The sequence below is a fragment of the Diospyros lotus genome, chromosome 14 (genome assembly GCF_014633365.1).
Source record: "Diospyros lotus cultivar Yz01 chromosome 14, ASM1463336v1, whole genome shotgun sequence".
Lineage (NCBI taxonomy): Eukaryota > Viridiplantae > Streptophyta > Magnoliopsida > Ericales > Ebenaceae > Diospyros > Diospyros lotus.
This window is the reverse complement of record NC_068351.1, coordinates 33621920-33649107: the sequence shown is the minus strand read 5'-3', so window position 1 is coordinate 33649107 and position 27188 is coordinate 33621920. Positions and strand designations below refer to the sequence as shown.

The 27188-nt window shown below is 35.9% G+C and overlaps 3 protein-coding genes and 1 long non-coding RNA gene across 11 annotated transcripts; 2 read left to right on the top strand and 2 right to left on the bottom strand.

The window, feature by feature from the left end:
• Window positions 1–1064: 1064 nt before the first annotated feature.
• On the top strand, window positions 1065–2885 carry LOC127790542 (high-affinity nitrate transporter 3.1-like). The gene is made up of 2 exons (XM_052320100.1): window positions 1065–1398; window positions 2199–2885. The coding sequence occupies exons 1-2, from the start codon at window positions 1263–1265 to the stop codon at window positions 2681–2683; spliced, it is 621 nt and encodes a 206-aa protein (XP_052176060.1). The 5' UTR covers window positions 1065–1262; the 3' UTR covers window positions 2684–2885.
• Window positions 2886–3370: 485 nt separating this feature from the next.
• On the bottom strand, window positions 3371–15697 carry LOC127790541 (manganese-dependent ADP-ribose/CDP-alcohol diphosphatase). Of its 5 annotated transcripts, none has more exons than XM_052320095.1 (3): window positions 15517–15697; window positions 5817–5911; window positions 3371–4753 (listed from the first exon to the last, which is right to left on the bottom strand). In XM_052320095.1, the coding sequence occupies exon 3, from the start codon at window positions 4732–4734 to the stop codon at window positions 3667–3669; it is 1068 nt and encodes a 355-aa protein (XP_052176055.1). In that variant the 5' UTR covers window positions 4735–4753; window positions 5817–5911; window positions 15517–15697; the 3' UTR covers window positions 3371–3666. The 5 variants fall into 5 exon arrangements, with proteins under 5 accessions (XP_052176055.1, XP_052176058.1, XP_052176054.1 ...); XM_052320098.1 differs by having other exon boundaries at window positions 3371–4646; XM_052320094.1 differs by lacking the exon at window positions 5817–5911 and having other exon boundaries at window positions 15517–15696.
• Window positions 15698–18278: 2581 nt separating this feature from the next.
• On the top strand, window positions 18279–20625 carry LOC127790729 (uncharacterized). Its single transcript, XR_008020813.1, has 3 exons — window positions 18279–18818; window positions 19367–19488; window positions 20360–20625. It is a non-coding gene; the product is annotated as an uncharacterized LOC127790729 (long non-coding RNA).
• A 1100-nt stretch (window positions 20626–21725) lies between these two features.
• Window positions 21726–26258, bottom strand: LOC127790233 (serine/threonine-protein kinase AFC2-like). Of its 4 annotated transcripts, XM_052319563.1 has the most exons (12): window positions 26030–26258; window positions 24672–24864; window positions 24239–24265; window positions 23995–24148; window positions 23822–23870; window positions 23612–23726; window positions 23264–23355; window positions 22828–22987; window positions 22660–22724; window positions 22470–22567; window positions 22258–22360; window positions 21726–22170 (listed from the first exon to the last, which is right to left on the bottom strand). In XM_052319563.1, exons 1-12 carry the CDS (start codon window positions 26129–26131, stop codon window positions 22015–22017), a joined length of 1314 nt encoding a protein of 437 aa, XP_052175523.1. In that variant the 5' UTR covers window positions 26132–26258; the 3' UTR covers window positions 21726–22014. The 4 variants fall into 4 exon arrangements, with proteins under 4 accessions (XP_052175523.1, XP_052175524.1, XP_052175525.1 ...); XM_052319564.1 differs by lacking the exon at window positions 24672–24864 and having other exon boundaries at window positions 26030–26189; XM_052319565.1 differs by lacking the exons at window positions 23612–23726; window positions 23822–23870; window positions 26030–26258 and having other exon boundaries at window positions 24239–24812.
• Window positions 26259–27188: the final 930 nt, after the last annotated feature.

The following is a 27188-nucleotide window of genomic DNA, read 5'->3' as shown; positions in this document are numbered from 1 at the left end:
AAAGCCTTCTTTACCACTAACAAAGCTAGTAGTTTAAACGTCGAGGGAAGATGCAGTAGAAGAGTTGATGTATATGAAGAAAAATGTACTAGAACTCTTTTATGTTATAAATATAAAAATGTGTAACATCTCTTATCGAGTTATAGAAAAGATCGAATCAATCTATTTTGATGGGTCTATGCAAATTTTTCAGGGGTTATCAATCTTTGAGCTATTCTAGCTCAAGCACGCTTAATCCGATAGTTCTTTATTCATATTCAACTCAAAAAGTATCCAGTTAGTATTTTTTTCTTTTTTTACTATTCTCAATATATATACTAACTTCTTTAAAATTCTTTCTTAGATTTGACATTGGGCTCTCGAGGTATTACAAAACGCATCAGGAGACGCCGTTTTAACGTTTCCAAAACTTTTCTATTTTCAAAACCCATCCAAAAAAAAAAAATATTTTCAGGATATTTATGAAATTTTAGAAATATTTCAAATTCATTCATAATATTAAAAAAATATCAAAAACTAATTTTTGTCCACGAAGAGATTAGAAACATAATTGTTTTCATCTATAACTTAAAATTTTTTATTTTTTCAAAAATTTGTTTGAATGCATTATGAAATTTATGTTAATTCTTAGATTAAATAATTATTTTTTATAATTTTTACATTAAAAATTATATTTACAAAGGTTGTTTATATTTTTTCATATTTCCATTTCTTATCTTTTTAAAAAATATTATTTCTTTATTTTTATTTTGCATTATATTTATTTTTTATTATTCTCGTGCAACCTACCTCTTAAATACCGATAGAATATACTACCTCAAAAGTGCCAAAAAAACTAGGCCCACTCAATGAACATTGTTAGGCTATTGTAGTTTGCGAAGTCAAACAAATCAAAGTCCAAACACACCCTTGTCAAACCGTTGTATGTATGGCCACAGAATCCTTTTGGCACCAGCCCTTGAGCATGCCTTAGAGCCACTTTTCATCAAAGTTAAGAAACAATTATGATATTATTATAAAGAATCCCTTGCAATCTCCAAGAGGTGCCAATTAAATGGAGTGTTTGACTTGTTCTTCTTCCAGTTCAAAGAACTCCTTTTTCTCCCATCTGTATATATGAAGAAGCAATCCAAGAACAATAATATATACATATATACATACATATGTAGTGGCCCATCTATCAGAAGCTTGCTTAACTTTCAGAGCTAGCTATTAATTATATTAATCTTCTTGGAGTTTGAAAGCCAATCAATCAATCAGCCATGGCAGCAGCTTGTGGGTTTCTTCTGGTGGCTTCAGTACTTCTGATATCTTCCTTGGCAGAGACTTGCTATGGTGTCACCTTCTCTTCCCTTAACAGAACTCTTCTGCTCACCGCATCACCCACTCCTGGACAAGGTTCTCTCTCTCTCTCTCTCTCTCTCTCTCTCTCTCTCTCTCTCTCTCTATCTCTCTCTCTGTTGAATTGAGCTATGAAAATGGATTCCTTCGATTTGAGGATCCATAGGATTGAGAAATCCAGACTTCGCACCAAGTGACTCTGTTTACTTGATGAGCCAATTTACAGAGCTTTAAGTTGATAATTTATTGAGGAGGTTTTAGATATTGTAGTAGGAAAATATTAAGATTTTCCCGGAAAGTAGAGTTTGAACTTCAATTGAAATTTTCTCTTGTGGGGCAATATTTTACATGGGTTGCCATCAAACTGACAGTCCTAGAAACTATTAATCAATGAGCTTTTTAATAGATGAGATGAAGGATTTTCCTAGAGAAAAAAAATCAATCTATGAACATCCTCTGATTGATAATTTGTATAACAGATTAGATGAAAGATTTTCAAGGAGAAAAAATATTGAATTTTTGTACTTCCTCTAATTGGGATTTTCTCTTTTGGCAATAATCAATCTTGTTTGTTGATTGTTATTCATACTTGTTAATTAATAAAATAAAAAAAATTCGAGACTCTTCATTTTACAAAAATTGAGAAAGAATGCAATCTTACCACTAGTTTGCAAAAAGCCTATTTCCATAACTCAAACCCGCAATTTTTTAGTTATAAAGAAATAACCTTACCGTTATTATTAAGGCATGTTTTCAAGAAAATAAGAGAGTTTCTGAGAGATAAAATTGAATTTAAGAACTTCCTCCAATTGGGTTTTTTCTGTTGGCAATAATCTTTGATGCCTTTCAATTGGCAGTTCTAAAAGCTGGTGAAGACCAAATCACAGTGGCATGGTCCTATAACAAGACCTTCCCATCTGGGACAGACTCAACCTACAAGACTGTGGTGGTCAAGCTATGCTATGCCCCTATAAGCCAACTAGACAGGGCCTGGAGGAAGACACAAGACAATCTGGAGAAGGACAAGACCTGCCAATTCAAGATTACTTCTAAGCCATACAGCCCATCAAACAACTCCTTCACCTGGGCCATTGAGAAGGAAATCCCAACTGCAACTTACTTTATAAGGGCCTATGCCATCAACTCACGGCATGTTGAAGCTGCCTATGGCCAGACCACTGATGCCCACAAGGCCACCAACTTGTTCCAGGTTCAGGCGATCTCTGGGCGCCACGCGTCGCTTGACATTGCCTCGGTCTGCTTCTCAGCCTTCTCGATCCTGTCGCTGTTCGGGTTCTTCTACATGGAGAAGAGAAGGGCAAAGTTGGCACAACAGAAGTGAGGAGAAGATGAGGGAAAGGTTGTGATACTGGGTAGTTTGTGTTGTGCTGGTAGAAGAAGGATGTAGTGTTGCTTAATGCTTAGATTGTGGGAATTGACTTTCTTATCTTTGTTTGTTTCTCAAGAAAGTGAGAGAAAACAATGTCAATGTGATAGGGAGAATATGACCTTTCAAATATTATAAACCATTTCTTTTGGAAAAACATGCAAGATTAGAGTTTATCTGTATTGACATTCTAAATTTATCATGTGCTTGTTCAAGCAAGATGGTCAAAATAACACCAAGACTTCACTTTGGCAGATCAATGGAGCAATTTTGATGTTTAAAATGACTTGAAAATTGAAATGAACCCAAGATTTTTGAGACCTGAAAGAGCTAACACAGCAGAGACAAAAGGCACCAAAGCTTCAAAATTTTCAGAAAGAAACCACTACAGGGCCAAACAAGAAGCCATTTGTACCAGCATGATGTAAAGGCAAGGTGTATATGGAGGGTAGCTGTTTTTCGAAAATCCATTCTAAGTGTATATAAACTGTGATCGCATTTGAATTTACCTGAAAAATGAATCAAGGGGGAAGACCGCTCTCCCTAGAATTATTCGGGTGAACCTCAGATACTTAGGTCATATATAATAATAATAATAATAATAATAATAATAATAATAATAATAATAATAAAAGAAAACCATTTGTATGAGAGACCGATATTCTATTGAAAACCTTAAGAAAATCAGCAACCATTGTATGTCACATCTGGGAGTATGGCTATTATAGGACTCATTAACATAGTAAGATTGTCCTTGATATCACATAGTTTGTTGCATCAGCACCTCTTTCTACATGGGAAAACCACTAGAACTTGCTAGTTGAAATTTCAACAAGAAGCCTTGGGGAATTTCCTGCAAATAATGGCAGAACTCTATAATGTACATTCTACTTTCTTCTTGAGAAAATGAATGGGAGTTTGATTCTATATGCAGACATTTAAGGAGCAAAAATCATCTCAGTGCTCTGCATTCGATCAGCTCCAACGAGCAATAACCTGTCATCAAAAACATCTATGTGTCCGAATGCATCTGCGCCGGGAGGGCACTCTAGGGCTGCTTCAAGAACTCGATGATGGACACCATGTGAGTCAACTGAGTATCCGCCTTTGTGGTCATGCCCAGCTAGGCAAACCTTCACACAATTGTATCGGTGTACAATACCCATCACTTCATCATAATTCCAGAGAAGGGCTGCTGGAGACGATGCACCAGGATGTAAAGACAAATGGCAACAGATCACAACTTTCTGGTTTAATTTTGTTGCATCCTGAAGCACATCATCCAACCATTCTAGTTGTTCTTTTCCAACCGTTCCATTGAACTTGAGGAACCTTCTCTCCAGGCCCACAAGCCCTGCCGGACTGTTTTTATCTGAATTTGGATTTTTCTCCCCAAGAATTTTCAAGGCCTCCAGAGTGTGCGGATGTTCTTGTGGCCAGCCAATGGCACTGATATCATAGCCATCAAGGATTACAAATCGATATTCTGGGGATGGAGTAAAATCATAGTATGCACGGCCATCAAGATTGGGATTTTTCAATAATGGAAGCAACTTGTCACGAGAGAGATTGTAGAGGCAGTGATTGCCAATCATGTGGTGGACAGGACCACTGAAATTTTCAAACTCACTAACAACTTTCTTAACAGCATTTAAGGACTGATCTTTGGGGCAAAACCCATCAACAATGTCCCCACAATTGACTGCAAATTTGAGCTTCTGCAGGTTATTCCAATTCTGGACTGCCCTCTGCAAGACAAGAATGCTGTGTCGATAATACCGAGGAACACCAAGGAAAGAACGTCCATCAGGAATATCAGCATACTGGACATCTGTTATAACCCCAAAAGAAAACAGAGGTTGCTTCCCTTTTGCACCCACTAATCCATTTGCAGAACCCATAGTCAGAGTCAATAATCCTATCAAAACAACAGTAATTTTTCGGCTCACAATGGCGCATGCGTAATTAATCTTCACAATTGTATGATTATGATCATTTAGTCGCATGAACAACCAACATTGACAACTGCAATAACATTAATGAAAAAAATATTCGAAGTCATTAACTACCAATAGATTATGATGGCAGCAGAAGACACTACATTGAGGACAAATACAATTTATACTGCTTGTTAGGTTCCCTAAATGCAGTTATATGGAAGTAAACTACTATCAGAGAACTCCCAGCATGACCCCTACTTCCAAGTACAACATGAAGTCAGGTTATATTGATATTTTCCTCCAGAGCACCTAAATTCATGGAAAGACGGTCATAAGAACATATTTCTATGTTCATTCCTATGGCCATTAGAAGGCAGTCAATTGAGCATTTTATTTTGCTACCCCAAGATAGCTCCAATATTTCTTTGTTTTCTAGAAAGATAATCACTCCATCCATGCCCATAGAAATTAAGAACTCTTCAAGCAGAAACCAGAACAGACAGTGAGAATATCTATCAGTAAGCACAATATTTTGCACTTTGAGCAGACTTTACACTCTCTCTGAATAGGGATGATTCACGATGTATTACCATTTCTTCATCTCCATAATCCTTAGGGAAACTTAATATTTTAAGACACAAATCCCTCTAGGCAATATTGATTTAATAACAAGGACAAGACTCCAAACAAAACCATTATGCCTTATTAACATAATTGTAGGAATTTCTTAATAAAGTGGTAAGCATAGCTTATTAGTTGTGTTTGCCAAAACCTACTTGAAAGAATCCCTAACATGAACAGAAGACTAGTGTCACATCCCACATTGATTGGAGATGGAGTGTCACACGACATGAGTATATAAAATCTTGGGTTAACCACACCTAATAACAATTTTTTGAGATATGAGCCTCTAAAAAAGTGATATCATAGATTCATAGTAGGACCTAAGTGCATCATCCCCCTATTATTGTTGTGGACCTCATTAAAGACACTAAAGTCGATATAGACTCAGGCCAAGATGGACAGCTCCACTCCCTAGTAAAATAGGAGCCAACATATTGAGACAATCACATGATTAGGTGAGAGAGAATGTCATGTCCCATATTGATTGGAGATGAAGTACAACATGGGTATTAGGTTAACCATACCTAACAACAAGTGTTTTTGTGATGTGAGACAGTAAAACTGGCCTGTTGTCGTGGTCAACTGTGAGTGCTGAAATACGCAGCCTAGTCCAACTTAGCTGTGTATAATCAAGTAGCATATTAGTGGAAATATATAACAATATTTATGCATGTCCTATCATTTTAGCAATTCTTTGTGGTGAAAAATTTACTAGTTGCCCTTAAATCTGGAAGCACAGACACTTAATTATACAATAATCTACACAAGTCAAAAACAGATCCTCAGACATGTCAAAATAGGTTCAAATGTGACATTTGGTGTGTCCTTATTTTGTTATTACTTTTATTTTCGGACACTTCTAGTACACACCACTGACATGGCTAAGGATTCAGTGAGTGTTTAACATAGTTCCAAAGCCTTTTAAACTTAAAATTCACAATAAATTTTTGGATAAAGAATAAAAAAAAAAAAAACCAAAGTTAATCCTAATACAGCTCCTAAAAATAGTTAATTTTTCTTTTATTGTTGAATGATATTCAATAAAAGGATTTAATGGTATCTTTAAGTTGGACTGGTGGTATTCTTTCAACATTGTCATATACTTTATTGTACTATTTAATGATTTTGTCATATCAGATCAGTGGTATTTTATCAATACTTTTTAATTATTATGTTCATAAAAATTACTTACAGAACAGATATAAATTATTATTCTGTTATCATATCTTGGCCTTTTCCATACTCTTTATTTTTTCAAAACCATTGTATCCCAGATCCATGTCCATATCTGTTTGTCTCCTTATCTGTATTGGAACTTCCTTGGACTATAAATATAAAGGATTGGGTCCTTCTCTAGCCATAACATAGTGGCAGTCTCCTCATTAGACTATGAGCAAAAGAGGAGAGAGTAAAAGACTTTCCCACAACAAGGAATTTAGATTGTTCACCATGGTCAAGTGTCCTCTAATTTTTGGCATCATAATCATGATTAAGATAACAAAGACTTACAATAGCATGATTTAATTAGTATCCTGTTCCTCATAAAGGATAAAGACAAAGAGGTTCAGTATATCCCAGCCAGAGTAGATGACAAAAGGTTTAATTGCATGACATTCAGAGACTTAATAGGTATTAAGAAAAGAAGTTCCCATAAGAAAATTCACATGAACTCTTTTTTTCTGTAACAAAAAATTTGAGAAGCATAATCCCAAGCTCTTTAAAAAAAATTTGGTGCAAAAAGAACACCTAAGCTTCAGTCTTGACTCATGACTTAGCTACAATATTACACAGCTGATTTCCCTAGAATAAGCACCTAATTTGTCAAGCAACTGTGAAAAATTGAAAGCACAGGAAATCATATGCTAAATCTCACATAAAAGGACCCAAAGTAGATTAGGAATTTTCTGGCATGACACATTCAGTACATGATGCATAAGGAAGGGACTCTGATGACAATTGGGTGAGGGGAGAGAGAGAAAGAGAGAGAGGGAGATTCCACGTTTGTATAACGAGTTCAACAAATGTTTATTCGTTTTTTTGGAATTTTGGAGACATGGAATTCTTCATCTTCTGTTCCTTTATCTTACACAATCCTTAGAAATTCATTCATACAAGTAGAAACAGAAAGCTCTCAGACACTATAGTTGGAGAAAATTAACAGAAATGTCCCAAAAGTGCAAGTGACATAGCGAATAGCATGATAAACAAAGGAAAAGCAATCGCTAATCCTCACACAGGCACAAAGATGCAAGAACCAGAGAAAACTCTCTCAATTGTATGGAATAAAGTTATGTTCTTGACTGACCAAAATAGACTTAAGGCCCTGATATTTGTTGAGGTTTTTACAATCCCTATTTTAAGAGACAAAGGAATCTTGATTAAGAAAGGAAAAGTAAACCTAAGTCAAAGACAAAATAGGAATCCTAAATATTCTAGAACAAGGAATAAATTAAATCTTCCTACAAAATAGTAAAATAAGTCCTAAAATAATTAAATAATTGGAATTACAACAATTATTAAAATTAATAAACTGAAAGCTCTATGTCAAACTCCTCCACTTCAAGAAAACTCGTCCTCAAGTTGAAACTCCAAATCTGCATATAAAGACTCATCCAAATAGCAAATGAAGCTCTTCGAAATAGAAAATGAAGGAAGATCAACTTTGTATGCATTGTGGTTGATTTTCCTCAAAATTTTGCAAGGTTCGTACTTTTTTGGCTGTAATTTGTTATAAGTACCCATAGGAAACTTGTCTATTCGAAAAAACACCATGACAATGTCTCCTCTTGGAACGAATGCTCTCATCACTTTTTATTTGCATTTTGCTTGTATCGTATATTGGATTTCTCAATCTTGTCCTTTATTTCCACCTGAATGGCTTGGACTTGCTCTGCCATATTTTCAGCTACAATACTTAATCCAAGAACTTTAGGAAGCTTCACCAAGTCTAAGGCATGTTGAGGAACTTTCATATATACTATAAAGAATGGTTATCTTCCCGTGGATCTATGGACAGAGTTGTTGTAGGCAAATTCTGCTTGAGCGAAAGCAAAATCCCATTGTCTCAGTTTATCTCCACAAATGCTTCTGATGAAATTTTCCCAAAGTTCTATTTGCAACCTCCGTTTGTCCATCGGATTGTGGATGTGTCATGCTACTATAGTTCAAAGAAGAATCAAACATTTTCCACAAAGTAATCCAAAAGTGACTAAGGAACCTGGTGCCACAATCGGATGTGATTGATTTTGGTACACCATGCAACCTAACGATCTCCCGAAGGAACAATTTTGCTATGTTCGAAGCATCCTAAGTATTTTTTGCGAGAGATGAAATGTGCCATCTTCAAGTATCTATCAACCACAACAAAAATTAAATCCATACCACATTGGGTACGAGGTAAGCCAAACACAAAATCCATAGATAAATCTTCCCAAATATTTTCAAGAATTGGCAAAGGCATGTAAAGACCAATGTTTCACGCTTGCCCCTTGGAAGTTTGGCACACATAGCACCTTTGAACAAACTTCTCAACATCTCTCCTCAAATGTGGCCAATAATATCGCTCTTGTAAGGACGCAAGAGTCTTGTCTCTTCCCAAATGACCAACAAGACCTCCTCCATACAAATCTCTAATCAACTTTTCTCTCAAAGATATGCAAGGGACACAAAGTCGATTCCTCTTCATGAATATGGAAGTCTTCTGCCTTTTCCTTAGGTACACTTTTCCCATATTCCATGAAAATCTTCATCATCCACATCCAATTCCTTGAATTGATCAAAACCCTCAACATCATGGCTCATAGTCACCAATAATTCTGCTCTCCTACTTAAAACATCGAATACCTTATTTTCCAAACCCGATTTATGAATGAGTTTGAAAGGGAATTTTTGAAGGAATGTAGACCACCTAGCATGCATATCACTGCTGATTCGTTTTTGTTTATTTAAATACTTTAATGCTTGATGATTGGTATGCAGCACAAACTCACGCCCAACTAGATAGTGCTCCCAATGCTTTAAAGCCCTCACTATGGAATAGAATTCTTTGTCATATGTTGACCATTTGCATCTTGAGTCACTAAGCTTTTCACTAAAGAATGCAATTGGCATTTTTTCTTGAGAAAGAATAGCCCCAATTCTCACTCTCATCACATTCAACTTCAAAGAGTGTGTCAAAATCTAGTGAAGCAAGGACAGGTGTGATACATAACTTTTCTTTTATCAAGGCAAAGCTTTTCTATGCCTCTTCATCCACTGGAATTTCCCCTTCTTTTGGCATTCAGTCATAGATGCAACAATACTACTAAAATTTAGAATAAAACACCTATAGAAAGTAGCTAAACCATGGAAATTCCTTACCTCCATCACAGTTTTGGGTGTAGGCCACTCTCGAATAGCCTTGACTTTGTCTTCATCAACATGGATCCCTTGCAAGCTCACCACATATCCCAAAAGCAGTAGCTTTGAAGTCAGAAAGCTGCATTTGTTGAGATAAACATAAAGTTTGATTTCATTCAGTGTAGTTAGCACATCTCGCAAGTGCATGACGTGCTCCTCTTCGGAAGGACTATATATCATCAAAATACACTACAACAAATTTTTCAATAAATGGTTGGAGTACTTGATTCATAAGCTGCATGAAAGTGCTAGGAGCATTAGTTAATCCTAAAGGTATAACGAGCCATTCATACAGACCCTCTTTAGTTTTGAAAGTTGTCTTCCACTCATCTCTAGGCCTAATTCAAATTTGGTGATATCAACTTCAAAGACCAATCTTGGCAAACACCTTAGACCCACTTAGACTATCAAGCTGTCATCCAACCGTGGAATTGGGAACTTGTAACTCACAAGAATCTTGTTGATGGCCTTACAGTCAACATACATTCTCCAACTCCCATCTTTCTTCAGTGTGAGCAATGTGGGAACAACACACAGACTCATGCTTTCTCGAATATGTCCCTTTCATAGCAATTCTTCCACCTTCTCCTTCAAGACATCACTCTCCTTAGGACTCATTCTATAGTGAGGTAAAATTGGTAAACTAGCTTTAGGAATGAGATCAATATGATGTTGGATATCCCTCATTGAAGGTAATCCTTCTAGAAGGTCTTTGGCAATTATTTCTTGAAATTTAGCATTAACACTTGCTTGACCACCATTGCACTTTGCCTCTTTCACAACCATTAACACTTGCTTAACCACCATTGCATGGATCTCCTTGGTTTCTTTAATTTTAGCCTCAAACTCCTTTTCAGAAAGTCCTCCCCTCAACTTTAAAAGCTTTAGGAAAGGTACTCCCCTTCATAGGCAACAAAGTATATCATATACCTTCCTATTGTAGCCTATAAGCCTATAAATGTTGTCTATCCTGGAGTGTAGAGCATCGATATCAAATTGCCATGGCCTCCCAAAGAGAAGGTGACATGCATCCATGTCTACTATGTCACAATAGACCTCATCTTGGCGGAGAATGGTACTTTACAACGTTCCGTTATTTGTATCTTTCCCACAGCCTTGATCCACCCAATAGAGTATGGATTTGGGTGTTTTTCAATTGGAAGTTGTAGTTTGTTCACTGTTTCCCTACCAATAATATTTTCACAACTACCACTATCAATAATGAGGTCAAAGACCTTACCATGGATGGTACAACAAGTTCAGAAAAGTTGATGTCGTTGAGAGTTATCATCTTGCTTCAGAAGAAGTAAGAGTCAACATCAATTTTCAAACCACAAAGTTTGTTTTGTTACCATCATCTTTATGCCCTTCATCATCGTCGGGCTCACAATAAACTTCAGGATCTTCCTCTTCTTCCCGCTCGACAATGTTCACTCCCTTCCACTTTGGACAATCACTGGAACAATGCCTAGTTGGTCACACTTGAAGCACTTTCCAAGAATGGGCCTAGCATATGGATTAGGAGTTTTTAGTGATTCACTAACTTCCTTTTGTTTTCCAGCAGCTTTATCTTCTTTTTTTGGAAGAGTTGATTCCTGCGAAGTCACTCGGTTCCTTTCCATTTGAACTTGTGAGGCTTCCCCACCATATGCCTTGTGTGTAACTTCATTCCACCCTCTTTCTAGGTCATCGTCTCAGCTTTTAGGGCCATGTTATGGGCTCCATTCAAGGTCAACACCATTTGAACCTCAATTCTATCCCAAATTGTAGATTTGAGGCCGTCAAGGTATCTTGCAACTTGTTGCCCTTCAGTTTCCATGAGGTGATTTCTTTAGACGAGTCTTAAAAATTCAGCAGTATATTCATTAACAGTTTGCATACCTTGGTGACATCTTTGGTATTGCTGAAAGAGATATTACTCATAATTTGGAGGAAGAAACCTTTTGTGAAGATATCGCTTCATCTTTTCCCATGTAGAGATAGGATTCTTCCCCTTTCATCTTCTTATCTCCTTCAAGTGATCCCACCAAGCTGAAGCTCCTCCTTTCAATTTGCAAGCCACCATTTTGACTAGTTTATGATCTAGGATCTCCATGTATTCGTAGAATTGTTCAACTTCAGTAATCCAATCTAATAAGTCCTCAATATTTAAATCCTCAAAAAAACTAGGAATTGATAATCATAGGCGTCCCGATCAGCTCTTCCTTTGCATTGATTACCTAGCCTAAGATTGGCGTTGTTAGCAATGTCTTCTTCATCACTCAAATCTTCATCATAGGCTGGTTGCCTATGATTGTTTGCAGCTACAGATCTTCCAAAAGGTTGGGCCCGAGAGAATCACGAACACCATGCCTATATTCATTCTGATTTCCGTTGGCAATCCTCAAAAGGGCATCAAACATGGCAACAATGTCATCATGCCCTTGTTCCAATCTTTGAACAGCGTCTCCTTGTCTATAAACCGTAGTCCAAAGAGTCTGCAACCCCTATTCTTCGTCAATAGGTTGGATGTCTTCCACGTTGTCATGAGACATCAGATTAGGTGAAAATCCTACTCTAATACCACCTAATGCAGTGAATAGCATGATAAACAAAGGAAAAACAAACACTAATCCTCGCACAAGCACAAAGGCTCAAGAACCAGAGAAAACTCTCTCAATTGTATGGAATAAAGTTATGTTATTGACTAACTAAAATAGACTTAAGGGCCTTCTATTTGTAGAGGTTTTTTTACAATCCATATTCTAAGAGATAAAGAAATCTTAATTAAGAAAGCAAAAGTGAACCCAGACAAAATAGGAAACAATTACTATATACGAAAGGACTAGAGGATGGAAAAGAAGGAGAAGAAGAGCAAGTTGGGATTGGGTGAAGAAGCGAGACCAATTGCAGCAAGTTCTTGGGGACAAGAACTCTCTCTAAGGAGGGAGAAAATTGTCATGACCCAAGGACATAGTGGTAATTAGATAATAGATGAATTTCCTTTTAGTTGTATGGTAGTTGTAGTGATTTGTACCTAAGGACAATTGCCTTCAATTATACTAATTCGAATATTTGGCAGCCCTATTGGAGCCAAACCTTAGCTACTGGGTCAGTATATAAGGCTAATCCGATCTAATTCAAGACATAGAAGAGCTCTTTCTCTCAGTCCTCCCTAGTCTCTCTCACTATTCTTGTTCTTCCTTAATTCCCTCCCATTGCTTCTGATCTATCTTCCCCAATTCCTTCCAATTATTCTCAAACCCTAGGTCCATGGCATTCTCAACCTCAGATCTAGATGCCCAATATTTTAATAGTGTGTATATGTATTTTTTTATTATTATTATGAATGTTTTAATATCTGAAAGTTAAATCTCTTGAACTTTTTAATGATGACTATCTTTTGGAGTTCCAAGACTTTCTGATTACGGAAATCTTTTGGAATTCCTAGTTATTGTATGTTTAATTTAAACTAAAGTGCTTAGTTTATATTTAATTTAAGCCAAATTACCAAAAATTTCTTGAACTTTGCCTCACATAACAATTATATAATGAACTTTAACTTTTATCAAATATATACCTGAACTTCCACAACTGGAGCAACTCAATCCTTCTACCTCAAAATCACCATCTCACTTTCTGGTTTTGGGAGAAACCATTACAACCCACCCTTTACTTCCCACCCCCCCCAAAAAAAAGCACCATCTCCAAGACCTTTCCCACAGAAACAACACCACCAATTCACCCAACACTTCTACTAGCTCCAATGCTCATTCTAACAGGAACAGGAAATCAAAATCAACATCCAAAATCAAAGCCAAACACTGTTGCTGTTCAAAGGATACAGTTGTGAGTAGGCTGTTTTCTGGTGAAGTACGTGAATTCCAGAAAGACTAGCGTCTATGTATGTTAGTTTTAGTGTGGAAACTTCATAATAGGTAGCTTCAGGCAACTTCTATATTTGCCGTGTGATATGTAACAGCTAAAATCAATCAATCAATCTCTCTCTCTCTCTGGTTAAGTCATGATTCATGACATTCTCATTTGATAGATTAATTTGATTTTTGATGGGGAGCTTTGGTAGCCAGATTAAGGTTGGAATTTCTGTAACTAAAAATCATGGATTTAACCTGTGTATGGAAAGGATAAGTTGTAAAAATCACATGATTGAATGGTAAAACAAAAATAATATTGCTACATAACAATTAACCCCTTCTTGTTTAACTTTTCTTTTTTCTCTCTCTATTGGAAAGTGTAATGTATTTGTAATCTATCAAAAAAGATATAGGTACTATTTATAGATGGATATAATTATTTATATCATAGCCTTGTTATCTTTGTGTTATATCGTGTTCAAATCATTTCAAAATTGTTGTGATTAATGTCTTCATGTGTATCTTATGTTTCTTGTTATGCAATGAAACAAAAATGTAAATGGTGTCAGCCTAACAGTTGGCATGTCATGCATGTGGACCTTGTGTCCCAATACACAAGGCCGGCACCACTATGTGGTGTAAGGAGGGTACTCTAAAACACATTGTCCTGAGGAAATTTTCAGTGTTTTACAACATGACAGACATTGTAATGGTGAGACTTAAATGTTGCACCAAGACAAAGACATAGCCTGAAATATGTGAGCCCGTATATCTTTCCAACTTATTTTTCTCCACATTCCTTCCCCCCACCCCCTCTCAGTGTGTGTGTAATCTCTATACTTGTCACCTCTCTATAAATAGAATTGTATTTAAACGAACACATTGGACCACTTCAGCAAATCTATCTCGATGGACAATGACCTCAGAATTGATTTCAACAGCTAAGAAGATTGGATGAATTTAGTGCCTATAATTGGTTTCAACTGTAGGAAAGATTGGACCAATTTGGTTATATTCTTATATGAAAACAAGGATATTTTCTGTTTGGCATTATAATATTTGTGTTGACATGTGGTTTATGACCAAAGAGAATGAGAGAGAATAGAAGAAATATAGGAGAGGAATGAAGAGGAGGGAGACCTGATAAAGAAAGGATGGAAGGGAGAAGAGGTGAAACCAAAAAACAAGGGAGAGAATAGAAGAACAAGAAGGAAGGAAATCAAGAGAGGCTAAATTTCAAATATTCTGCATTCAATTCAATCCTCTGAAAACAGAATAAATAATTAAAAACCCCGACAGTTATTGAGTTCGGAGAGTACGTAATTCTCCCTCCACTAGTAGCTTATGCAAAAATCAGGAAATTACTATAAGGAAGCCCCTTCAGACAATGAACAACGGGGAAGGGGATTTGCTAACTATTTGTTCCTCAAAAATAGCACCGCTGTCACAAAACCCTTGAACAAGTTTCCAGTAAGCTCCAAAAGGGGGATATTGAAGGTATAATACTTCTACATTGACACCAAAATTCTTAGATTTTCTCCTTAGTAACCCCAGTCCAAATATAAATTTATATTTATATGATTTGGATAAAGAAATTACGTTCTCAAGCCTTCTCCCTTTGTGGAACAATTGCCAAAATCATCGAGAACAGAAAAACAAAAATCGTCTGAAGCACTAATTTAGATTAATTACTAGAGTTACAAGAATCCATTATAAATTGCCCGCCAGACGAATCAAACAGAAAAGGAGGGGCAGGATCAGAGATCGAGCATCAAGTAGAAGTTCAAATTAAGCTGAGCATCAGTGCAAACGATTAGGCATCAGCATCCTTACCAAGTCACATTACACAAAGAACATTGAATTACCATACAAACGTTGCAAATCACGAGGAGAACACAATTTCATGTAATCAATAATCCAAAACGAAGGAAACAAGACGAAAAGCAGAGGACAGCATTAACACAAATCATACCAGTAGAAAAGCGATCCACGAACCGGACTCTTCGAATCAAATCAATCCAGCTTCGTTCTCCGTGTGTGTGTGTATATATATATATACATAAACACAGAGAGAGAGAGAGAGATATTATATATATATATATATATATAGAGAGAGAGAGAGAGAGAGAGAGAGAACGAATTACGTTTCGTTTATAGTTACGTGAAGGGCATGAAGTTTTATTGTTTTGATTAAATACAACTAAGGGTAAATAGCCAAAAAAAAACCTAACTTTCGTATGAATTTACAACTTTATTCAATTATTTTAATTTTTATAATTATATTTTATTAATTTAATTTTATATAATTTTATCTAATATCTAAAATTAATTTGCGAGACGCGTGCCATTATTAACATGACACACTATATGTCATAAAAAATAAAAATATGAATGAAACTCACGTGTACACATAAATTATTTTTTATATTATTTTTTTATTTTTTCTTATATATACATATAAATCTCACTCATATTTTTATTTTTTATAACACGTGATGTGCCATATCAATGATAACACACATATCTCAAAATAATTTTAATTGTTGGATAAAATTTCACTCAATTCAATCAATTGAGATATATATTGACAAAATTAAAATGATTGAATAAAGTTACAAATTCATAAAAATATTTTTTTTTTTTTTTGCTATTTGCCCTATAATTAAAAGTAAGGTTTAAAGGTTAATCAGAATTTGTTATTTCATTCATTTATTTATGTATTTATTCATTCACTTTGTTATTATTTATTTATTTAATCTTAAGCAATTATATTTAATTTTATTTGACATGTCATAGATAAAACTTAATTAAAAAAGTCTGAAAGTCCAAAATAATTTTATGAGCTAAAAATGTGTAATTTTTGTTTAATCATGAGATTTTGAACAAAATACAAATAAAATAGCTCTGACATTCGAAAGTTCCTGGAAAAGTTTTATAAAAAAAAAATATTATCTATAAATATATTAATTTTAATGGATCTAAAATGTTAAGATAAACGTTATTTATGAAAATTTTAATTCTAATAAATTTAAAAATATTAAGATAAATATTATATAAAAAATCATAATTTTACTAAGAGATTTAGAAAATCTCTATATTTTTTTTATAAATATATGAGCCCTCATTTTCAAAGATATAGGTTTCTAATATTAGTTTCAATATAGAGTTTAAATATTCAATGTCTAACTTAAATATCAGTGTTTTTGTACGAGTATTCTCTATACCCTCTAATCATTTTTTTTTTTTTTTGGTAGAATTCAAGTAATTTGACTAGGGGAGTTCAAAAAAACCGCCAAACCGCGGTCTCCGGCCGAACCGAACCGGACTGGACCGAACCGGCTGATTTTTTTGAAGTAGTGGTCTGGTTTGGTTTGGTTTGGTTTGGTTTGGAAAACTACCAAATCGCACGGTTCACGGTTTGGCAGACCGGCGGTTCGGTTTAAACTGAACTGCCCGCATATATAATATATAATTTTTAAAAAAATATAATTTAGATATTATAAATATAAAAAGGGGTAGGCGATCTTCGACTTTTCCTATCCTCTCTCTCCCATTTCCCCCCAATCAAACCCTAACCCTAAGCCTCACTCTCGCTGCCACTGCCTCACATCGTCGCGAGCTCCACTGCCGATATCTCCATCGCCCCCCACCGTCGCCATCCACAACGCTGCAGCAAATGGTCGCTGACTCGTTGCATCTCGCTCTCTGCTGGTGGTCTGGTCACTGCGGCATTCCCTTTGCCTCTTTGTCGCTCTCGGCTTTGGTTCATTGCACGTCGATCTCTCTCTTGCTCGCTCTCAGACCCTCCACTCTTGATCCGTTCTATGGCCGTTGACTTCGGACAGCTCTGTGGCTAGCAGTCGCTATTGTGCAGGCTATCCAACGCCCCTGCCTCTCTCTCGCTCTCACTCACTACCACTGTAAGTTCTCTCCTTTACTGCTCTATTGGGTTCTGAGTGACTATTCTATGGGTTTGGTTGCTGGCATATTAGGGTCTCTTGTTTCTCAAATCACAAAAACAAACCGCTCGGTCTATTAATGTAACACCCGAGAATAATCTTGAGGATAAAAATGATATTTGATGAAGGGCATAATTGGAATTTTGGGAAAAATAAGACTATAGGGCACACTAACACAGCTTTGGACGACCGAATTAATTAGAGGGAGTACCTCGGACCCTAGATAGCCAAGAAAAATGGTATAGTATCGACGAGCAATTAAAATTATGATTTTTAGTGATGAAAAAAATGAGATCGGGAACAGTTTTCGGTACAACAAAAATACAGCTGCCAATTAGGTCGTATTACCGAATTGCTGTAAACAACATCCAAAAAGTCAACGGAGAGTGTCAAGGACTAGTATTCGATGTATAGAACAACCCTTAAGTGGTTTCAGGTTGAATCAAGTGGATTTGAGGTCAAATAAATCAATCGGGCCTAAGTGTAATTTTCTAAAAATGCCCGCGGAGGTCAAAACGGTAAATTTTCAGAAATTTCAAGGGAGAAATGAGAAGTACTAATCTTGAGGGTCTTAGTGAGGATGTTAGAAAGATCAGGGGCTTGAGGATAAGGGCCAAAATGCAAAAGAGAAATTTCCAAGGACCAAAATGCAATTTTCAGAAAGTAGTACAAGCATGGCCGATTTGGCCATGGATTTGGCCGGAAAATCCGGCCGTTTGACAGCCTAGGATCGGCAAAGAGTGGCCTAGGCTAGTCTAGGAAGCGTGTGGGGAAAGATTTGGCCGGAAATTGGCCACGTGGGGGTCGAATTTTGGCTATAAATAGCCAAGGGTTTCGGCCGAATGTAAATCATCAAATCGCTCAAGTTTGAGAGCGAATCGAGGGAAACCAATAAGGGGCTTTCGATACTTGAGGGAAGAGGATCATTTCTGGAAATTTTGGGAATTTTTGGAGTGGTATAGGGGTGTTTTTGCATTTGGCCGATTGTATATATATATATATATATCGAGTGAAGATGAAATCGGGTTGTAGAGTGATCGATCGAGCGATCTAATAAGGGTCTTTTGTTCGCAAGGTGATGGGTAAGTGATCTGGAAATTTTCGTGCCAATCGGAGTTCGAATCGAGGGTCAATTTGATTCGCCGGAGTTCGGTGGCGGGATAGCTTCGGCCGACTGTTTTTGGCCAAATCGGAAGGCTTACGGTGGTTTTTTCCGAGCAAGATTGGTACCATTGGGATCGACTAAGGGAGAGGAACAGCCTGGTGTCGTCGCTTCAATTTTCCGGTGTGCCGTCGCCGGAGAAGATGACCGGAGGTATTTTTCTGTATTTGTTTAATTCTGAAAATATATAAAATTCGATAAAAAATATAATTAAAGGAATTAAAATTATGAAAAAATATCCAGAAATTCAAGAAAGATTAATAGTTTAATCTGGTGAATTTTTATCTTGGAAATATCTTGGGGAAATAATTATTTTTGATTTTTGAAAGGAAATGTAAATAGAAAATAAATAGGAGGAATTTTTAGAAAATTCTGAAAAAATTCCAGAAGTATAAGGAATTTATTTGATGAGTTTTGGTGATTTTTCTTGAAGTATATTCGAAGTAAATCGATGAGAAATAAATTTTCTCAAGGAAAAGTAATTATGGAAATTTGAGAAAATAGGAGTAAAATGTGAAAAATTTCCATAAAATCCCAGAGGCTTATAAATATTGTTTTATGAATTATTATGTAAAAATATTTGAGAAAATAGTTGTGTAGATATTTATTTTGGATTATTAGAAAAGAAAATGGGAGAAAAATAGGAAAATTGTGAGAAAAATTAAGGAAAATTATAATTGTTGGATAAATGTGATGATTAGGGTGCCTTGAGGGTTGAGACGAGGTGACTCATGCGAAGTTCGAAGAAGGCACGCAAATCGAGACAAGCACGCAAATCGAGGCAAACCGCGCTTTTCAAGAAGAATTCGAATTGCGCCCAAAGGTGAGTAGTTCTATCGAAAAACTCGTTTGTGGTTTATGAATGGTTATTGTGAGTGTTCGCCCCCAACTTTGTTTTGACTTGTGAGTGGTTTTACTCGAAAAGATTTTAAGCGGCATGTGAATGGTTTACTAGGAATGTTCATCCCTATGGCTTGGTTTGTTATGGTTGTCCAAACAATTATTTACACATGCATTAAATTTCGTACGGTAAATTGCATACATTGAGATGTTGATTTTATGCATGTTATGATTTTTCGGCATTGGCTTGTTTTGTGTCGTCCATGTGGGACGTGGGTTGGTAATTTGTGACGTAGCCCAGAGTGACAGCACTCAGGATGCGTACCTAGGATTAATGCTAGGTGACCCACTTGGGACGGGGCTGAGACGGACTTCACCCTACGGGACCCAAGTGGCGGGGCTGAGAGTGGACACCACCCCGGTTGTTGGCTCAAGTGGCGGGGCTGCGAGTGGACACCACCCCAGGTTCCTTTGAGCAATAGCATTAATGCCGAGGTGACGTCGATTCCGAGGATAGTGCTGATGTGGCACTCTTGGGGCTAGGGTTGCGTTGGGTTTTGGAATGCTTTTGAGTTGGAGCGTAAAGCCTAACAATGACAATGGGGTGATTCCCGGGTTCATATGTCGAGGTTGTCCCTCTTAAGCATGATTGTTTTGCCAATGAACCGAAGTGGTTGTGTCGCCTTTAGAGAGATTGCATTTTCCCCGATTAGGGTTAAGTGCTATGTGGGATTCTCTTAGGCTGGTGCATGTTGGGATTTATCGATTTTGTATATGATTTTTCATATCTGCATGAAAACGTTTTTGAACTCTCACTTAGATGATTCAGCATCTAATTTGGACTATGTCCCTAGAATATTCAAACGTTCCAGGTGGAAGCAGTGGCGCCAAGGGAAAGAATATCATCGAGATGTAGCGGCTATGTTTAGTTTTCGTAGGTTTTGTCCATGATTACGATGTTCAGAGGTTATGTAATATTTTGATATTTTCATGTGAAACATCGATTTGGTTATTGTAAAAGAATTGTCGGTTATATATCATTGAGGTTTCGATCTTGCTTCCGCTGATGTGATTGTTGATACCTGTCTTAGTTTATTATTAAATTTTGATATGCTAAGAAGGTACGATCGGGATTGACGGGAAATGATTGTGATGAAGGTATATGAGAGACTTATGTTGTGTGTTCGATGTTGAAAAAAAAAATATTCTCGAAATCTCGAGTTAACGCTCGTTGTGGGAAAACGGGGCGTTACAATTAAGAGGTGCAAACCGCATTTGGTGCATTTTTTTGGCCAAACCTCTGCTTTTGATTGATATTGCATCAGACCGCGAAATCGCACCAGACCTCACCGCAATTTGCGGTGCGATTTTGCGGACCAAACCAAATCGTTGGTTTGGTTTAATGCCAAACCGCATGTGTGGTTTGGCGTGTTAAAAATTGTCCAAACCACCCAAACCGCACCATGAACATCTCTAAATTTGATGATAATATTTTTAATTAATAAATTTATTATTACGTTTAATTGACAACATTGTTATTACTCTTAAGCAAATAAAAATAGCATAAATTCATGATTTAAGTGAAAAAATAGAGAAAAAATAAAATAAATATGACCATTTATCTTAATTAATCGTCAAACTTAAATTAAATTTTAATTTATCTCCGCATAAATGTAAAATTCAATCAGTTAACAACTTTAAGGGAAATTAAGCTGAAACTAAAAAGAGGTTTAAGTGTTGATTTAAACAACCATAAAGAAAAAGTGAAAAAAAATGGTTTTATTGAATTTTTACTAAAAATTTGTGGAAAGCAAAGCTGATTATTGACCCTTAAATAATTTAAATTTATTATTTAATTTTGTAATTATATCATTAAGCTTGCATGATGCCAATTCTTAATAAGATTAGAATTGGACTTTCATAGGTTGAATGACACTGATAGAATTAAATTCTGAATATATCGTTGCAAATAAAATAATAACAATTAGAATTAAACGTCAATTCTTATGTTTAGACCATGATGGCAGTAAAATTAAGTAAATAATTTGACTATATTACCCTTAACAATTTAATCAAATTAAAATGTGCAATATTAAAGAATTAAATTTTAATTTTTAGGTGTTAATAAAATAATGATAAATTTTGATCAAAATAGAATAGAATATAATAAACTAATAACTAATAAGAACCTAAATTAGAGAGCCAGACAGTACACACATGTAACCCACAATTGCAATTGCACAATAGACGGAAAAATCAATAATAAATTACAGCTAGCAATTCACCATTGGCATCGCACAACTTTTTTTTTCTTCGTTTTCCAGATAACAATTAGCAACTACTTGTTAACAAAGAAGGGTATTTACACAAACTACGTCAACTCTCAAGATGAGCCATCTGTGCAAGATGAGCCATCACATCTTCAATGACCCCTATCTACCGGCATTGCTGCAGAATTTCCTTTGAAGCTAGCAGCAGCCACCAAACAACTGTACCATCGCCTCAGGAATCATGATCGCGACCTCCTCAAAGGATCCCTTGTGAAGAAGGGATGCTTCAAGGCCTCCCATGCCGTTAGCCTCGCCGAAGGATCGTATTTTAACAGCCCTTGCAGTAGATGTATTAGATCCCCGGCCGAATAGTCTACCTGCTGCATGATTAGGTTCTGTCCACAAACACAACCCGTAAGCCATGACGAATGTATGCATGAAAATAAGGCCAGAAAGGACACGCACTCAAAATATGTTCAAACCTGTAGCCGTGGGAGCTTTAGAACGGCCTTAATACTTTCTCTTGATGTTGCGCCTTCCGGCCAGTCTAATCTCCCCTTCCTGATGTATTTCTCGGCATGACGGCTGAAATATCCGGAAGGTTGTTATGTTAAAACACTCGGGCAACAATGTGCTACTTTGAGTTCTTCATTGAGAAGAAACGCAAGAAAGATGTTACGAAAATTATACTCACTCTGCTCTCTTTAGCATGTGCTGGGGGAGTGGACCAAGTACCCTTTCCATCATGGCAAGGTGTTCCAAGTTCTCGTGGGTTTGAAACAATGCTTCACCCTGCCACATACCGTAACATTAGTGGGCATGTTTTTGAAATCATTTAAACAAGCAGGTGCATGCTACTACGAGTTGGGTAGAACTATACATACCGTACACAATTCCACTATGATACAACCAATGCTCCAAACATCACATGGGTAACTCCATCCAAGCCCTATAAACCAAAGGACAAAATCAATTATGCTTTGAAATATTTTAAACCACCTTCCTTTACACCAGATGAGATTGGACTGGCTTAAGAGTCATTAGAAACATACCCAGAATAACTTCTGGTGCCCTATAATGACGAGTTGATACAATGTAGTTCTGATGATCCTGGCGAGCATAAGTTGTGCTGCCAAAGTCGATCACTTTAACGGCACTCGATTTTGGGACTCGCTTGTAGTAGGAACCATCCTTCGGTGATCGTGAAGTAACCTGCTTGCACAGATTATAATATAAAGTTTTTAAGGGGGGGAAAACATAAAAAATAATGTTTATCCAGATGAGCACCGATCAATTACAAATAAAAGATGAGATATTACTGGGAGATTTACAACTCAACCCCATATAATGCAGCCCTAGTTCCACATACCATACACATTGCAACATCATATCTTGTGACTAATAAGAGCGGAATACTCTTCCTCGTTAAAGGTTTAACTTAGTGAAAACAGTAAAGACCAAATACAAAGAACATCCCAGCCATATTACCTTGTACTCTGGGACTTTAACATATTCCGGAGACACTAGTAGAATATTCTCAGGTTTCAAATCAGTGTGGATAAGGAGCAGATCATGCATGACTGCAAATTTGAGAAACAAAACCAAAATTACAAAAATGCAAATGCAAAACTGTGTAGATCAAGATGTCTGGCAAAACTGTGCCAAAACAATGAACAGCAGATAATTGTTTGTAATAATTTTTGCGGCATAAAAATAAATAAAAACTAATGCCACCACTAATGCTAAAGACCAACCACTAGAATTTGCAAGAATTGAAAACCAGAAAAAATGAAGCAGTAGATTTGAAGAAACTAGCACCAAGTAATTACTACACACATGCTACACTCTCCAATAGTTGTCTGCCAATCTCACGGACAAGATCAATAGGGAACGGGCGATAATTGTTTTTCCGTAGGAAATCGTATAAGCTTGGTCCAAGCTTCTCAAAAACCTGTTACAGGCATTTGCATCCATCCAGAAGTTTTAAACCCCAAAACATTATTGAAGGTTGGGGTATTTAATCCATCAAATCATCTATATACTTACAATACAGATATGGTTACGATAGTCAAACCAGTTCCTTATTTGCACACAACTGCAAGGAATAAACCCATTTAACCACCAATACATAATCTACAAAATATTGTTAAAGTATCAAGAACAACAGTATAAGAGGTAGAAAGTAGAAACAGATTGATTACTTATAAAATCATACTCACCGGCTGCCACCCTTATCATGTTTTCCAAGCTGTTGCAAAACTTCAACTTCAATCATAGCTGCTTCGCGATATTTCTTCATGCCCCTAACAATTTTTATGGCAACCATTTCCTTATTTTCCCTGTCCCAGCATTCCAAAACCTGGCCAAAGGTACCTGCATAAAGTACAGACAGCAGATGCAAGCAACAATGAGACAATCCAGACCCAAGTCACTTAAAAGTAGTACGGACATATATTAACATACCTTCACCCATTTTGCCGTGGATCTTATCTGCACCAAAAAACAAAAAATTACAAGTGATATTAGAAACAAGTAAAAATTCCAGGAATGTTAAATATAAATAACAAAACAAAAAAAAGGGCTAATGACAGTTTTGCAGCAAAAGTATTATGTTAGATTTATTTCTGATGTAGGAGTTCAATAGTTATTATAAAAAATATATCAATCCCAGATACTGAAAATTGGCTTCCTATCAGTTGGTGATAGCTTCAACCAAAAGCCTCTTTTGAAAAGGTACCACAAAATAGTTAGGGAAAAAAGTTAGTGCAACATGAATGAAAAATAACATGTACAGAACTGCTAATGTGTTTCTATTTTACATCCAACAATAGCTTAACAAGATTATCAAGTCAATTAATAAATGAGAATATATCTGGTGATGGTAAAGTGTAGTTACAGCGAGAAGTTAAATTTTCTCCAAGCTCAAACATGTAATGCCCATCTTTGTCATCATCTCGCGGCGGGGGAGAACCAGTTCGAGCCACTTCCTTAACAAATAAAGAGGAACTAACAAGGTCTGAGGGACCCCTTGTAGATGCAATGCTCATCATATCCTTAATCTCTTGTCCACAAAACATTTCTACCTGAGCCTACACACAGGCATCCATTCATGTTCCACTCAATATATAAAGTTAAATCTTTTACCACTTTGACGTACTATACCATCAGAGAGACTTCATTGATAATCAGTATCAAATAAATAAAATAACCAAAACAGCAGAAGGCCCATCACCCATGGAGAAATTTCATCACAGACTAAACAATAGGATGTACAATTCACTAATAATAGGAAACAATTCTATATCATCACAAGATAATAAAATAAATTGTTAGGATAATGCAATAAAAATCAAGTTTGCAGATCCACAAACCAAAAATTAATGCTACTGGAACTTTGAACAAAGATATTTTAGATCACAGAACCTCAAACAATATTCACCATACAGATAGAAGCTACACAACCCACAGGGGCTAATTTCTTCTGAATTTTAATAGCAACATAGCCTCGGAGCATCAAGCTTAAAGATATTGATTACAAGTGTGATGTCGCACAACAAATTAAATTTTTTTCTTCTTTTTTTTTTTGGCTAACTAATAGAAATAATTTTTTACCAGCCCCATTTTTTACATGCAGTATTGCCCTGCACACCAAAAAAAAATTATCTGCGGATCATATAGGAGCTTAAAATCACAATACATATTACACCCTAATTTCATATTCGAAGGAGAATAAAGACGTTTCACATGTGGATCATGAAACTGGAAGGACTAGTTTGTGCAAGAAAAATTTTACAGGCATATATATCATCATCCAAAGAAATAGATCCATGATAAAATATCCCAAAGAAAATATTTCCAATTTGTTGATGCACATCGCACACCCCCGAGAAACTGCTGTTAGAGCCAAATCAGCTTAAAAACACAGGAAAATACATCGACCAAACTTCAGAACATAAAATATATAAATAAATCCAAACATAGAAAGCAAATAGCAAAAGAAGCCAGAACTATGTCGGAAAATATAACGGTACAGCAAGAAATCCTACGTAATAAGAAAAAGCTACAAGAAATTAACAGATCTGGGACCATAAATTCAGGCGAATCACCCAAACAAAAAAAAATCATACAAAGAAAGAATAATCTTCTCCGATACCTGAAACACCATGTACCTAACTGCGACGAAATCTAGCAAAACAAAAACGAAAGACGCAAAGATAACATCAAAATCGAAGATCATAAGAACAGATCTGGTACCCTAGGGCTCTGAGGAGCAATGTCCCAACCCAATCGCTGCCTCTTTCGGGGCCGACGATCCATGTGCGTGTGTGGAAACTCGACGACACGCTCCATCTCCATGATCTAACACCGACAGATTCGCGCAGAGAAAATTCTAGAGAGAGAAAATTTGCAGAGGAATCCAAAGACGAACGAGAGAGAAGAGAAGAGGAGAAGATATTTATCAGCGGCAATGCTTCGATCAAGATATAATCGAACATTGACCTAAACCTAATCTTAATCTAACAAGGCGTAGGGCGGTTGTGGGTCAAATCTGACCCTACACGTGTCAAATTTATAGCCATTGGTTTGACCGAAACCAACCCTAAGCTTTTGGCAGCTTTGTCGGGTACCAGGCTTAACTATGGTTGGATCAGAGGCCGGGTTTTAACCAAGGTTGGGTTAGCTTTCCCAGCCTTTGAAATAGAAAAAGGAATAACATTTAGTTTAATTACAAGTAATATCCTTCATATTTTAAAAATTACATTAATTTTCTCAACAACCCCCCCCCCCCCCCCCAACCAAAAAAAAAACAAATATATACAAACCAAATATATAAATACATTTTCTAAAAATATATTTTTATAAATTAATTTTTTTTAAAACTATATATTTTTTATTTCATATATAAATTTTATTTGCATTTAACAAATCCATGATTGAACCTCTCATAGATAAAAAATTATTAAAAAATAAAAAAAGTCTAAAATAAATTTTTTTGTTAAAAGACTTAAATTTTCTCGTACATAGGGATATCACATAACACGTAAATTAGATAATTCTGACATTCAAAAATTTATCTGAAAAGATAAATATCATTTATAAGATATAGATGTTATCTGAAAAAATTATAATCCTAACAATGTTAAGAAAAATCAATATAAATATTATTTATAAGAATTTTAATTTAAGAAAAGTCAAAATAGACGTTATCTATAAGAATTTTAATCTTAACAAGGTTATAAAAAGTCAATATAGATGTAATCTTCACAATGTTAGGAAAACTAAGTATAAATATTATTTGTGAGAATTTTAATCCTAATAGGGTTTGAAAAAATCAAAATAGACATTATTTATAGAAATTTTAATCTTAACAAGGTTAAAAAAATCAATATAAACATTATCTTTAAGAATACTA